We start from the raw sequence: 15,689 nt of genomic DNA on the forward strand, positions 1-15,689 counted from the left end.
TGCTAAAGCCCATGCCCTTGCTCTAGCTCAGTGGTCAGCAAAGTGCGGCTTGTGAGACACATGTGGCCTGCAAGCCGCAGTTTGCCACTCTGTTGACTAATGAGTTTGTTGACCACTACTCTAGCCAAATTGGCCTCCTTGCTATTCCTCCAACCCCAAATACAGTCTTGTACTTATCCTGTCCCATCTGCCTGGAACAATCCCCACACCCCCTACCCGCTCAAAAATATGGCTTGGCTGGCTCCCTACAGTCATTCAGATCTTCCCTAAAATGTCACTTTTCAGTGAGGTCTCCCCTGGTTACATAGATTATTTTTCCTTCTAATACTGTACATACACATTTTTACTTCTTGTTTCTCTCTCCCCACGAGGGCAAAGATCACTGCTACAACTTCAGAACACTGTCTGGAATATAACAGGAGCGTAACAATATTTGTAGAATAAATGTCTGTCTGCCCCAGAGTTTTCACTCTTTGGGTCTTGCTACATCTGGTAGGAGGAGGCAGCACACTCAGATATGGGCCTGGTGGCATGAATGCCTGTGGCTGAGGGGTCCCACGCTAGCAAGAGACGGGTCCTTTCACTAGGCACTGCGAGACCTCAGGGAAACCTGAAGCCGATACTGCAGTCCCTGGATCTTTTCCAGGGACTCCACCTCTGGGCCTGGGGCTGAGGGTAAGAACATGTTCTGAAGCCACGCTACAAAGAATAATGATTCACAGGTTAATCACAACTAAGCGAACTCTTCTAAGCTACATTTCACACATACATTAAAGCATCTATCCTAAAACAAAAACAAGACAAAACAAAAAACTAGTTTCTGTCCTGAATTAAGTCTACTAACAGTCGGGCTTCTGACTATGACTGCTGTTTTATACCAAGATAAAGTTCACTGGAAGTAACTGAGCTAATTTTTACCGAGGCAACACCCCAAACCAGATGTTATACAGTCGAGGATACTTGCTTGCTTTTTCTTATGTATGGACAAACTAGAAAGAAAGGTTGTTATTCCTTTTACATAAGCTTTTATTTGGAAAGGTCAGAAAATTATTTGGCTACTTAAATCTATTATCTTTTACTAATTCAAGAAAAGATTTTTATACCCGAAGCATCCCAAGGAGTCTTCAGAATAACAACTTGCTTCTGTACGTAGGAAAGCCCATACTTTCGAAGTTTAAAGGTATGGTTGGAATGTTATGGGTCACTTTAATATAAACATGTCATTATTCCGTATCAGTAATTCTCCAACTTGTTAATCTAATGGCTCTCTTTAATGGGCCTTAGGTTCCACCCGATATCTTGTTGAAAATGCTCATTTCCTGAAAAGCATATTCTGATTTGCTTTGCAACATTTAATTTTAATTAAAATTAAAAATTACCCCAAGAGTCTCTGGCCATCCTTCCTCTTGGCATTACCTTAAAGGGAAGAGAGAAGTGTAGGGGCAAGGTTCCTGATACAGAAGAGGCAGACGCACTCTACAGTTTACCATCCATCATTTGGAACCATAGGGTCTGGCCCACATCAAAAGTAACTACCACGATTCCAAGGCAGCAAGACAGCTAGTGAGTAAATGTAGAGGAGAATATCAGTAAAATCACTAGCGTTTCAAAGATATACAAATATGAATGATACTGTGACTGTGCCTTTTTTATTAATAAATGCACAACTAGTGGCTGGCTCATAGGATGTACTCAAGAAATGTTTGCTGAGTAAAGAAATGAATGCATAGTTCTATTTATCAGATTCAGGCAGATGAACCTCTCCTTCAGACAGAAAAGAACGGTGATATAATACAATGAGATTCTCTTAGTGCAGTGTGTAGTCCTAGTCAGAGCTTCCAAAAGTAACGTGTGCTGGGAAATCGGAGTATGTGCACTAACCCTGAATGTTTCTGAATGTTTCAGAAAGCAACCCGTTTATCAGATTTAAGGGTATTATGTTTTAGGTCTGTACCTTAATTAATTAATTAGCAATTCATTTGATCCAAAACTCCTTGAGAGCAGAGAGCACATCCATGTTTCTTACTGTGGTATATATACCCTGCACAGTGCCTGGCACATGGTAAAAACTCAATGAACAGTTGCTGGAGGAATGCGTGGTTGAATTCAGTACCATCCAACAATGTGACATTTCATTCCCCAACACACAATCAAAAATGCCTCCTAATAGTCTACGCTGATTCTACATAATGATTCCAAATTTAAAACTCCTAATTCTCAGAGCGAAACACTGGCTCATCTGGAACTAGTAATACTGGGCTTTCTATTTCCAATAAAGGAAGTTTAGATTACTTGAATCTATCCTCTTACAGAAAAACAGCTTAAAAAATTAGAGGAAATATAAAAAAACAACAACTTAAAACTATCAACACACTGACAAGATGGTATTGTACAGGCCAAAACCACAGAGACTGCATTGCCCCACGGTGCTTGCCAGTCCCAGAAAATGGAACTTTTGGTTCAATGGCTCTCTGGGGAGAAGGGGCCCAAAACTCAATGCCAGAGCTGCAAGGGGAGGAGTCTAGGAGACCTTGAATGTAATAAGCTAAGATTCCAACGGATTCCTGAGAGTAAATCAGAATTGACCGGCCCGCTTGCAAAATTACAGCTGGGCCCCTGGTCATCCAAGGTGCTTTAAGCCTTGAAGTCAGTTTAAGGTGGAGCTGGACTGAGAGTGACTAGTGTTTCCATGTGGGAATTCCTTCTCAGGAAATTGATTCTTCTTAGGATTCAAAAAGACTAACTGAGAAATCTGGAAACCCAGAGAAAATATGCTATTACGCCTGTGAGAATAAAGCTTAACAATTAGTGTAGAGATATTTCTAGTTTGAAGGAATCCACAGATATTAAGTTGAGAGAGCAGAAAATAGCAATACAGAGTAAAAGATTAAGGCTCACCAGGACAAGAGTACCTAGGAGAGAAAATAAACAAAATCTAACCAGATTGTTTTGCTTGTAGCTGTTGCTATGTTACGTGTGTGTGCTAACAGTGAGTCATTCTTGCAAATAAGGTAAATATTAACAAGGTTATGTGCAGAGTATATTTTGCACAAATTTTATAAGCGATGGTCGAAGAATATCAAGTTTTAGAAGCAAAATAAGGCCTTACATTGACAGTTCTGACACATCACTACATTCCCAAAGCCATGGCAAGCCCCAGGATTCTCCACTGTCTTCCATAACTGCAAGTTTTGAAATATACTTCTAAACTAGTCCTGCATTAAACATACAGGTGGCAGAACAAAAGTCTCCCACATTCCAGCCAGCAAGAATTTCTCAATAACGATATTTTTGAGAATTAATAGTGTTTCACAGAAATGTTATGTCTGCCGAAACCGGTTTGGCTCAGTGGATAGAGCGTCAGCCTGCGGACTGAAAGGTCCCAGGTTCTATTCCAGGCAAGGGCATGTACCTTGGTTGCGGGCACATCCCCAGTGGGTGGGCGTGTAAGAGGCAACTGATCGATGACTCTCTCTCATCAACATTTCTATCTCTCTATCTCTCTCCCTTCCTCTCTGTAAAAAATCAATAAAATATATTTTTAAAAAAGAAAGAAAGAAAGAAAAATGTTATGTCTTCTATCCCTAAAAATACCATGAAGTGTTTTTCAATGGATTTGTGGATTAATGGACTGGTACTAAGTGATGAAATTGGTATTCTTCTTTATTCAACTGATCTTCTTTTCAGGACTAATTGAATATTCAGTCAGTGTACCTACTATGTGTTTTTTCATTCTAAAAGATTAATACTGTGAAAGACCTACAGTAGGTGGGTAGAGTCTTAATCAGAAAGACTTTTATTTGAATCCACTAAATCCATTCAGTGTATTAATGTTGACTTGATTTTCTTTTTTATATCAATTGCTAATATAATGAAATTACTTATTTCTTGCAATCATGACAGAGCCTCTTAAGGTCATCTTTTCTTATTTTCATAAAAACCGTATCCAACAATAAAATTAGTCCCTTGAAATAGGAGGAAATTAATCAATTTATACATCAGGCTTTATTCCCTGAATCCAGTCTCCTACTATCTCTAATCATGGCATTTAAGGCCTAAGATTTAAAGAATTTTTGGTACAATATTTACTTAATTCTGGTTGGTATTATTTTTAATGCTTTTGTGCCTTTCAGTGAAAATGTTAATTCTAATGAGAAGACAGATACTGTGTATTAGTCAGTGTGTCATTTCTCACAGTCGGCATAGTGTTCTGCAGGCAGTAGACTCATTAAATACTTGATGAATTGAATTTAGTTTAACTGGATGAAATTGAATTGAAGTTGCTTGTTCTACCTCCAGAGCCTTAAAAGATTTCCTACCTTTATTGTTAACATTGAACTTGGACTGGGCTGGGCACTGTCAGAGCAGAAATGTCACTGAGACAAAGTTACTGGGTAGCAAAATAGTCCAGTATTGTGCCAGACTCAAAATGAAGCTCTTTATTATAGCTATTTCTGCTTCTCTGTCTCCTCCACCTCCTTCAAATAAGAAAATGTATGGGCAAATGCCTTACTATACTTATCACATGGCAGGCATTAAATAGAAGTTTGAGAATTAGAAGAAAATATTATTAAGAAGCACTTCTAATTTAAAGACTTAAGTATAAGTATGAATCTGGTTTAGACCAACAGGGAATAAATACATTGAATGAATTAATTTAAGTATGGCGTGATATACAAATTTTCATAATTGTTCACACCTAAATCTATACAGCACTTACACTTTTGTTCATATTGCTCCTGCTAAAGACTATGGAATAATTATGAAGTCATGAGGATTCATTTGCTAGAAGTTTTATTTTATATTTTCAAATCTGATATGTTACCTTTTATAGTTTCCTGTTTGCTGCAGATACCTTTCAGCTTGTTTCTTTTCTTTTCATTTCTTTTTAATATATATTTTTATTTATTTCAGAGAGGAAGGGAGAGGAAGAGAGAGAAGGAAATATCAATAATGAGAGAGAATCATTGACTGGCTGCCTCCTGCATGCCCCCTACTGGGGATCAAGCCCACAACCAAGGCATGTGCCCTTGACCAGAATCGAACTGGAGACCTCTCAGTCCACAGTCCGATGCTCTATCCATTGAGTCAAACAAGTTTTTTTTCTTTTCTTTACATAGAAAATATATAGTCTGTGTGATATTAAGTCTTAGTGGGACTGGTGCCATCTGGTTCTCATTTAGTATGGTCTACACTCCCTATGTGTCTGACTGTCTTTTACTGTTTGCTAGTCTAAATGTAAGTGTTTGGAAAACTTTAAGACCTGAGAGGAAGGCACCTCATTCCAGAGAGAGAATTGGCACTTGTTTCTTTCAGTTGTTGGTCAGCAGTTTCTAAACTCTGCAAGCATAGCCCTAGCCAGTTTGGCTTAGTGGACAGAGCATCAGCCTGCAGACTGAAGGGTCACCAGTTTTATTCCAGTCAGGGCACATGCCTGGCTTGCAGGCTCAATCCCCAGTAGGGGATGTGCAGGAGGCAGCTAATCAATGATTCTCTCTCATCACTGATGTTTCCATCTCTCTCTCTCCCTCTCCCTTGCTCTCTAAAATCAATAAAAATATTTTTTAACAAAAAAAAATATATTCTGCAAGAAAAGTAATCTTTGGGGTTCAGAACAAAAATTGGAATTCCTAGTAATTCTTTTTTTTTTTTATTCAAATATATTTTATTGATTTTTTACAGAGAGGAAGAGAGGGGGATAGAGAGCTAGAAACATTGACCAGCTGCCTCTTGCACACCCCCTACCGGGGATGTGCCCACAACCAAGGTACATGCCCTTGACCGGAATCGAACCTGGGACCTTTCAGTCCGCAAACCGATGCTCTACCACTGAGCCAAACCGGTTTCGGCATAATTCTTAAAATGATAAGTTATCCTATATTTTTAAAACTCTTCATTTACATGTTCTTAAATGATAATAGTAGTGACCTTAATAATCAACAGTGAATAATTTTCCTGTGTTAGTTTTGGATTGTACTAAAGTTTTTATATCTGTATATAGATGAGAAACATATATAAAATAAATGCAGTTTATTATTATTATGAATCAAAATAATGTGACAAGATTATATATTTTAATGACATGGAAGTGTTCTCTTTCTTTTTTCTTTTTTAAAAATTCTTATCCGCCAAAACCGGGTTTGGTTCTAGTGGATAGAGCGTCGGTCTGTGAACTGAAAGGTCCCAGGTTAGATTCGGGTCAACGGCATGTACATTGGTTGCGGGCACATCCCCAGTAGGGGGTGTACAAGAGGCAGCTGATGGATGTCTCTCTCTCATCGATGTTTCTAGCTCTCTATCCCTCTCCCTTCCCCTCTGTAAAAAAAACACCAATGAAATATATTTTAAAAATAAAAAATAAATAATAAAAATTCTTATCCAAGAATCCTTTCAGAAAATCACTTGATTTCCGGCCTTCTGATAATACTCTTCTTGGGATTTTTAATTATGTTTTTTCATTCACTTTCAGAAATCTAAAGAACAAGGGAGTAGGCATGTGCACTTGATCTGCCATCTTGGCCCAGTCTCTCTGGGTCACCATTCTCCTGCAATTTCTAGACCCACAGAATACTTTTATTATTCACTTTGCTGTTGACAAGCAGGTGCAGAGCCCTCGGGCACATGCCAAAGTGCCCTGAGGTCAGGCTCTCCTTGGGTCTTAGGACAAATGCCTGTGTCTCACCCTCTTACTCTTCCTACTTTGCAAATTATTTCCCCTGGTGGCCTGGCGAACATGAATGAAATCTCCAAGGATTGGTCACCCCCGAATGAAGGAACAGCATTTAAACTTCTGAATGTGCAAGGTGGGAAGCAGTAACCTGGAGTAAGTTAAAACCATGGGCTCAAATCCTTGCTCCCGGGGCTAGTGACTTAATCTCTACAACTTTTAGTTTCACCATCTATAAAGTAGCCATAAGGATTATCCCCGGTGCCTTCAGGGTGGCTGAAATTCTCTGTGTAAGTAAATGGTAACAAATGCTTATTAACAACCTAATAAATGTTATTATTATTATTGTTGAAATCTAGTCCACAAATATACAAGATGCAGTTTTCTCAGTCTAGATAGAGTCTTAGCCTAGATATCTTCAATCCTTTAGTAGGGCCAGGTTAAAGAAAGCTACATTTAGGGACTTCCCATCTACATGACTGCTATGGATGTCACAGCAGTATAGGAGGTATAAATGTCACTGAACTGCAAATAAAGTCAGGAGGCCACAATGGTCATAGGATGCATCAAGACAGAGCAGTCTGATTGTGGTGCGAGAAGAAATTAGATAATGAAAAAGCAAGTCATTCTTTGTCAATCCAAGATGGTAACATATCCCTAAAAAATATGGGTAGGCTACTACTTGGACTGACAGGTCTCAAGAAATAAGAATATATTATTTCTTCATCACTTACCTCTAAGTTGCTGGATTTCCATATTCAAATTTTCAATGTTGCTCTCGTAGAATGCAAGATTCTCCAGGGTCTCTGCCCTTAAGGATTCCTCTTGCTTCTCCAGCATTAAGTTTAGCTCTTCGTGAGCCCTGCTGTACATGTCCAAGTCCTGTTCCATTTCCTGAATTCTAACCAACACTAATGGACACTGGGAAGGCTGGTCCAAAGTCTTTTCCATATTCTCAGGGGCCTCCTTTCCTAGGTCCTCACAGGCAGGACGGTTACAGGTTGGGAGTTTGGGGGGTACCGCATTCATCCTCTGCTGCGCTGAGGGCGGCAGGGGGGCTGGGCGAGAGGGCCGCACTGCCAAGGGTGGCTCGGGTTTCAGGTTCTGGTCCACCAGCAAATGGGGAGGAGTGGACGCTGGCCGGGGTGGCGGTGGTCTCAGGGCCTTTCTCCTCGCAGGCAGCTCCTGCTGGGTGGTGAGCTTTGAGGAACCTCGGACAATATCCTTCTCGGAGCTGAAGTCCATGATTGAAAAGTGGCGCAAAATTTTATCGGGCTCAGAGCCAGACCCCGACAAGCTCTTCTCAAACTCTATCAGCTGTTGCGTCAACTTCGAATCCAGGTCAACGTGGCCGTCTCCCTGGGGAAGGGCCAATGCTTCCACGGCGGACGCCATGTCTCGCAGACCAGGCTTCGTCTCTGCACAAAAGCGGGAAGCGTTTTTCCCTTGGGGTGTGTGGTACTTTTGGGGACACCTTGCCTTGCCCTGGAGTTGAGGGCTCCACTGGCTGGGCCTGACCACCCTAGAGGCTGGGAGAGAGGAGCCTTCATGAAAAGGAGATGCTAGAGTCTTTGGCTGAGAGTGTGTTTTTCTGGAAGGGAGGCTGGAATAGTCTCTCGTTCTTGCTTCTAGAGGAAAAGGGTCAGAGAACTGCCCTGAGCTTGGATGGCTCCCTCCTGCCCTAGAATAATACTGGTTTTTCTGCGGCTGGGGGTGAAAAGGCACATGAGGTTGGGAGGAGACGCCGTTGACTACCTCTGAAGAATCCTTCGTGGCAGAGTCTCTGGCCAGAGGCTGTTCATGCCCTGGGCCTGGGCTTCTCGGCGGCCCCCTCGAGGTGCCCTCATCCCAGTGAGAGATTTTGTTTAGTTCATATTCAGAGGCCAGATGATCTGGGGGAGAAGCAGATGTTTCAGAAATAATACAGCTGGACGTCTCTTCTTCATACTCATGAGATGCGTGACCTTTTCCTCCCAGGACTAAGTTCTCTGAGCAATCCAAAGACGGTTCAGGGACCCTGGTAAGGCTGCTTTCCTGTGGCGGTGTCACAGTTTCCTCCACCTTTGTTTCAGAACATACACTTACAAAGCGGTAAGGAAAGATGCCTGTCCTGCCCTTCAGTGATCCTTCCAGCCAGCCATCTTCCAGGGTCCCCAGAATCCGGATCTTATCGCCTACCTCGAAATCCAACTCATTGGGCTCCAGGGCTTGGAACCTGTAGAGGGCGATGCCGTAGGTCCCTGGCTGCTCATCCTCCTCTTCCAGCCCTCTCTCCTCTTCAGTAGAGGTATCTACTTCACCGTTTTCCATGCAGTCATTGTGATTTCCAGACCTCTCCGACTCATCCACAGTCCTCAGGGGCCCCAAAAGTTCTACAAAACCTTCGGGGAAAATGCCTCTTCGACCCTCTAGTTCCCCTTCAAACCAGCCTGGTTCAGGAACTCCGATAATGGTAATCACATCCCCTTCTCTGAAGTCCAGCTCCTCGTCCAGCTGGGCAGAGAGCCCCATCAGCGCCCGGGCCTGTCCCATGGAGTAGTCGGGAATCTGCAGCAGGGCACTCTGCTTGTGCCACTGCCGGCTCTGTGAGGACAGGCAGAGCTCTCGAACGCACGAGGACGGGAAGAAGCCCCGGGCACCCCAGCAGCTTCGGCCTTGCAGCCAGCCGGCAGTGGGAGTGCCATCGAGAATCACGAGGTCGCCTAAAAAAGGGAAGCAAAGATAATGGTCCCAGTCATCACCCAAGAAAAATCCTATATAATAAAACCCTAATATGCAAATTGACCGAATGGCAGAACAAGCAGTCGCTATGATGCACACTGACCACTAGGGGGCAGATGCTCACCTAAGGAGCTGCTCCCTGGTGGTCAGTGTGCTCCTACAGGGGGAGCGCCCATCAGCCAGAAGCAGGGCTAATGGCTGGCGAGCGCAGAGTTGGTGGTGGGAGCCTCTCCCACCTCCGCTGCAGGCGGACAGTAAGGAGCGAGGAGTCCTGGACTCCGAGAGCCCCAGACTGGCAGAGGGATGTCTGACTGCCAGGGGGGATCGGACCTAAGCCAAATAAACATTTTAAAAATTTCTCAGTTTTTATAGCTAATATGGTTAAATATCAATAGACCCACATAAGCAAAGCTCTTATTGTCCATTAGCTAGTGATTCTTCAATTCCAACTGTCAAATAAATGAATTATACCTTCCCTCCAAAACGAGCTCCATGCTGCCAACTTTTTTCCCTCTAGTTTCTTCTTTCAGAATATTTATTCCATTCATTACTTGCACTTTGCTTCCATCTTAGTCCAACTCACATTATCTCACTCTTATATACCTTGACCTTAGACATTGTCTCTTCCTGTCTACTAAGTGATTCATGCCCAAGATTATAACTACATCAATTTTATCATGTCGTTCCCCTGCTCAAACATTTACCCTGAAGCATGAAGGCTTCTTCCTTCTCTCAAAGGCTTCTTCTCTAATAATCCTTACTACCTGAAATATGTAAAAAATAAGTTTGTTCTGGATACTCTCCAAAAAGATTTAGTTACTAAGCTACATGTTTTCAACTCCATGTAACCTGGCATTCATATCCAGTCATAATATCACCTGCTCCCACCCTCAGCTGTCCAATATACGTCATCTATAAGGCCCTATTTCACACGAAGGGACTCTCATTGTCTCCTATATGTAAGCCTCTTCGTTTGAAACCTTAGCAAGCCACTTTAAAGAACCTAGAAGCCCACATTCATCTTACATAAATGATCATAGTCAACGATCCATATTACCAATTTTAACATTTGTATTTTTATATAATATACAGCCCCTAATGTAAAAATTTGCACTTAGTGGTAGGCACCAAATACATTTTCACTGATTTGATATTGTATTCCTGAGAAATAAGGTCTTGGTCCTATATTGCTATATTCCTTTAATTTATGATTCAATACCCATGGGTCAGAGCTTATGGTCCAGATTACTACAAGTGATTTCCCCTGACCAGCTCTAAGGCCATTCCATCAGTACCACAAGGGAGCTCACTGGAGCCGGCTACTATTCACACACAATAGGCCTTTTGGTGAATAGGCCCATTGGTGAATAAGAAGAATAAAAGCATGCCATCCCTCCTACTCTACTGGCTTTGAAATGAACTGGACTTCTTAAAGCTGTAGAATCATATTATCCATGAAACTCTTATAATAAGCTTTGTTTTCCTATTTTCAGCTGGGTGATGATCTTACTAAGCTTTATTATCTGACTAGAGGCCCAGTACATGAATTATGCACAGGTAGGATCCTTCAGCCTGGCCAGCGATTGGGGCTGATCAGGGCCAGCTGGCTGGGCAGAAGTGACCTCAGGAGGCTGGCCAGCCGGCCACAGGAGGTTGGCTGTGGGAGCGCACTGACCACCAGGGGCAGCTTCTGCGTACAGCGTCTGTCCTCTGGTGGTCAGTGCGCGTCATAGTGACCAACTAGTCATTCAGTCAACCAGTCCTAACAGTCGCTTAGGCTTTATAGATATAGACAGACAGTCATTCTGTTGGTTATCTCTATATAATAAAGGTGATTTTTAAAAAAATATCACCATTTAGCTTCCTGAAAAGCACTTTAGAGATCATTGTTCAACACCCTCATTTTATAATCCTGTTTGCTGAATGTTTTGCACGAGTCTCTCATTTTCATCTGAAAGAGCCATGCAGCTATTCCCTGGCATCCTAGGCGATCCCTGAGGAAAGAAGGCTGCCGAGAGGTCATTTCTAGACTTCTGAGACACCAAGATGAGGAACTCCTGGAGGACAGTGGCCAGATTTTGAGAACTGAAAAATAAGAAGTGTGGTGACTCTGAGCCTTTCACTCACGCACACTTAATCCCAGAGGCCACACTGCTTGTTTCTTCTGGTTAGATTGTTTTATTTAAACAAGAACTGCATTAGGAATAAATTAGAATGAATGCAAGTCCTTTTAGAATCTGAATACAAGTAATCTGACTCTGAGAATTAGATATCTCATTGAATCCTAATGCCCAGGGCACTGTGTGCTTTATGCAAATTAAACATTTATTTACTTAGGTTTACATATGCGCTATATCAGAACTTTAATCTTGATATCTCACATCACAGATTTGACTTGTAAATATTTGTAAATAAGTTGTTCAGTTTATTTTTTATTGGTCCTTTTTGGGAGATGAGGAAGTGGTCTAGGAACATAAAGTTATAGGCAAAGGATAAGCACTGTGTTATGTAGGGCAATGATTAGTGATATTCATCTCCCACTAATTTTTTTCCTCTTTTCTTTGGTATAATCAGTGGCCCTGGCTGCATTGATCCTTCTAACAGATAGACTTGTTGCTGAGTTTAAATAGAACTCCAAATACAGGGAACAGTCCAAAACAATATGATAGCTTTGGGAAAGGAGAAAGGGTGACATCTACTGGAAGAATCTCTGGGGTTCTAGTCAGAATCTCCCGGGAAAAATGTACATACACACAACACTTCGCCTAATCATTGGGAAACAGGGTTCCCCAAAGCACCTCTGTGAGCTCTAGGAATCCCAGGTTAAAAATAATGAACGTAGCCCGGCCACTGTGGTCAGTGGTTGAACATCAACCTATGAACCTGGAAGTCACGGTTAGGTTTCCTGTCCTGGCACATGCCCTCCGGGTTCAGGCTCGATCCCCAGCAGGTGTGAAGAAGGCACCTGACCAATGATTCTCTCTCATCACTGATGTTTCTAATTCTGTTCCTCTATGAAACCGACAAAAATATATTTTTTTAAAAGAATAATAAAAATAGCTCATCTTTGCCCTGGTGTTTCTCAGTGGTTAGAGCATTGGACTCTGCACCAGAATCTTGGTTTTGATTCTCGGTCAAGGGTTTGCTCCCCATCTCCAGTCAGGGAGCACGGAGGAAGCCCTTTCTCCCCACCCTCTGACTGGCCTGTCTTGGGTCACAGCCCTCCCGTGGGGGTGAGTAGAGACAGATGAGGTTTCCTGCCATAACATCCTGATCTATTTCTGCCTGCCTTCCCAACGCTCATTAGCAAGGAAGTACACAGAACACAAGCACAGTCTCAGTGTAAAGAAACTTTCAAATTTGGTTTTGAGATTAAGATCAAAATGCAATATTCTTATTATTGATCAAGAGTTAAGGAGTTTGTGAGGTTTCTCCCTCTCCCCACCTTCACTCTTGCTCTTGCTCTCGCTCTCACTCATAACAGCAAGTAACAATATTAATAACATATCCAGTAAACTACCATTTTGAGACCATTTTCTGAATCATCACAAAATTGCATTGATATGTGTCTATGCTTATGCAGAAATGCACGGGCTATATCAAGTATACTTATCGAAACAGTTAACAGTCCATCTTTAGAAGGTCACATGTCTATTAGAGCAGTGATAACCAACCAGTGGTCCACCACTAGTTGGTCTGTGAGGTCCGAAAGGTTGGCAATTGCTGTATTAGAGTACAAAAGTGGGAAATACTTGAAATATCATTTGAGACCTGGCTATCACTATCCATTTTAAACTGCTTCCTTTCAAACTGGTTCTGATGAGAACTTTAATAACATTACCGAATGTAGAATAGTAAAACAGGCCTAATAGTAGTAAATCTGCCTCTTAATTTCCATACCACAACTACTGCCCTACTATTATGCATTAATAAATAGTAATGTGGTTAGTAAAACCATATCGGTTTTTATGAGAAAAAAGATATATGTAGTCAAGTGTGGCCATAGCATGGGGCAGTGGAAAAACAATGCTGGACTTATAATCCACTGAAAGGACTTCACATTCTGAGGCTAAAACTTCTCATCTGTAGGTAACATCGTTTGAATCTCATTTTCATCATTTATTAAATGCAGGAAATAATGCCCACTTTGCTACCTCCCAGGTCTGTGTGGAGGATCAAATGAGAATGAAGTTGTGAGAAAATACTGTGGAAATTATAAAATGCTGCTAAAACAGAAGGCATTGGCATTGTCAGCACCGTCTTGGTATTGCTGGAGACCTTCCAGAAGTTAGCCATTTAAAAAAAGTCCAAAAAAGATCTATTTGTCAAAATGGACCAACTTCACTGATCTAATTATTATTTTTTTAAATATATTTTATTGATTTTTTACAGAGAGGAAGGGAGGGGAATAGACAGTTAGAAACATTGATGAGAGAGAATCATCGATCAGCTGCCTCTTGCACACCCCCTCCCTACTGGGGATGTGCCCGCAACCAAGGTACATGCCCTTGACCAGAATCAAACCTGGGATCTTTCAGTCCTCAGGCCAAAGCTCTATCCACTGAGCCAAACCAGTTTTGGCTGATCTAATTATTTTTTAAAAATATATTTCTTTACTGATTTCAGAGAGGAAGAGAGAGGGAGAAAGAGACAGAAACATCAATGATGAGAGAGAACCATTGATTGGCTGCCTCCTGCACATCCATTCCCCACTGGGGATGGAGTCCACAACCCGGGCATGTACCCTTGGCCGGAATTGAACCTAGGACTCCTCAGTCTGCAGGCCAATGCTCTATCCACTGAGCCGAACCAGCCAGGGCTCCCCTGATCTAATTTTAAACAGTCTACTCTTGATCAACTTACCTCGATAAAGGGGAAGACTATTCACTTCTTGGGATGTAAATTCACAGATACAGACAAACAGCCTCTCTCCTTCTTTTAGGCTGGGAATGGTCACAATTTCCACAAAACTACTGGGGAACTGTCCTGAAAATAAAAGCAAACATTTTGAAAAAAATATATTTATGCCTATGTACCAGGACACAAATTGTTTTTCTGAGCTCATTAATAGGCCCAATTAAAAACTCAATGAGAAAATGCAATTCCAGCCAATGAATATTTATTGGGTGTCACTTATGCAAGGTGCATTGCAGAGGGGGAAAGGAATAAGACAGTCTTGGCCATCAAAGATCTAATTCAGACAAAATCTAGTTCAGACACAAACAAAAATTCAATTCTAAAATCCAGTGTCACAATACAGATACACAAATTACTAGGGGATTTCAGAGAAGGGAGAGGATGGGTCAGGAAAGAATATGAAAAATTTTATGAAAAAGATAGCATTTGAGTCTAAAGATGGGTAGGTTTTAATAGGTAGAGGTAGACGAGAGACAGAGCCTGTTGATTGGAAAGCATCAGAAGGTTTAATTGATTCCACCTTCTAAATGTCTCTGGTACCTGTTCATTTACCTCCAGACCCCCCATGCTGGTCCAAGCCTTTAGCATCTCTCACCCAGATTACTGCACCAACCTCCCATCCTGCCTCCCTGCTTCTGGTTTTGCCCCTTCCTACCATCTTTCAATTGGCAGCTGAGAGCTTTCTAAAATTCTGATAAATATCTTAAAGCACATTAATGGTTTCTCATTTCTGTGACTCCTTACCAAGGCATAGTCTGTCCTCCATGATCTAACTTCTGCTCATCTCCCAAACAATATCCCCCTCCTCCACCATTCATACTTCATGCCATACCTAACTTTTCTCAGTCCCTCCGTGTTCTCTCTCATTCCAGGGCCTTTGAACAAGCATTCTCTCTGCCTCCTATCCTCTTTGCCTTGCTAACTCCTACTCATCATTTTGTCTTAGTTGAGATATCATTTCTACTGGGAGATAACGGATTATCTAACAAATGTGGGCTAAGTGTCAACAGGGTCTGTTCTAAGGACCGTGTAACATCCTCCAACCCAGATTTGCATAAATGTATGTAAGTTAGGATGGGATTTAACATAGGGGCATGTGTGGGGGGCAAACTGCCATCCTTCCCTAAGCTAATTAATGAAAGAAATTAGTGGTAACTTATATTGTAAAAAACAAAAGAAAGGAAACCAGATGCATGGAAAACGGGAGGTAGGTGCCTCTTACCTGTAACATCCTCTTTCTTTCCTAGAAGCCAAAACTCATCCACCACTGCCAGCACCTCAATCACATCCCCCACAAACAGGGGCAGCTCTTCTGAGACACTAGGGCAGAAGTCAAAGATGGCTCGAACCACTGACCCAGCCTCCATGTTTTATAACCTGGACA

At 41.9% G+C, this 15,689-nt stretch overlaps 1 protein-coding gene across 4 annotated transcripts in view; it reads right to left on the bottom strand.

Annotated features, from left to right (window-relative positions):
• The window catches only part of LOC118719380 (dynamin binding protein), a 93,473-nt gene that overhangs the window by 49,027 nt on the left and 28,757 nt on the right, over nt 1-15,689 (bottom strand). For 3 of the 4 annotated variants that reach the window (XM_045581983.1, XM_045581982.1, XM_036438795.2), the window contains exons 3-5: nt 15,528-15,682; nt 14,252-14,374; nt 7,402-9,369 (exon numbers count right to left, since the gene is read on the bottom strand). In XM_045581983.1, the coding sequence (XP_045437939.1) occupies nt 7,402-9,369; nt 14,252-14,374; nt 15,528-15,672 (2,236 nt within the window). In that variant the 5' untranslated portion in view covers nt 15,673-15,682. The remainder of the gene's footprint in view (nt 1-7,401; nt 9,370-14,251; nt 14,375-15,527; nt 15,683-15,689) is intronic. The other variant, XM_045581981.1, reaches the window with a different exon arrangement.

This window comes from Pipistrellus kuhlii, unplaced genomic scaffold (assembly GCF_014108245.1).
Source record: "Pipistrellus kuhlii isolate mPipKuh1 unplaced genomic scaffold, mPipKuh1.p scaffold_m20_p_15, whole genome shotgun sequence".
Classification (NCBI taxonomy): Eukaryota; Metazoa; Chordata; class Mammalia; order Chiroptera; family Vespertilionidae; genus Pipistrellus; species Pipistrellus kuhlii.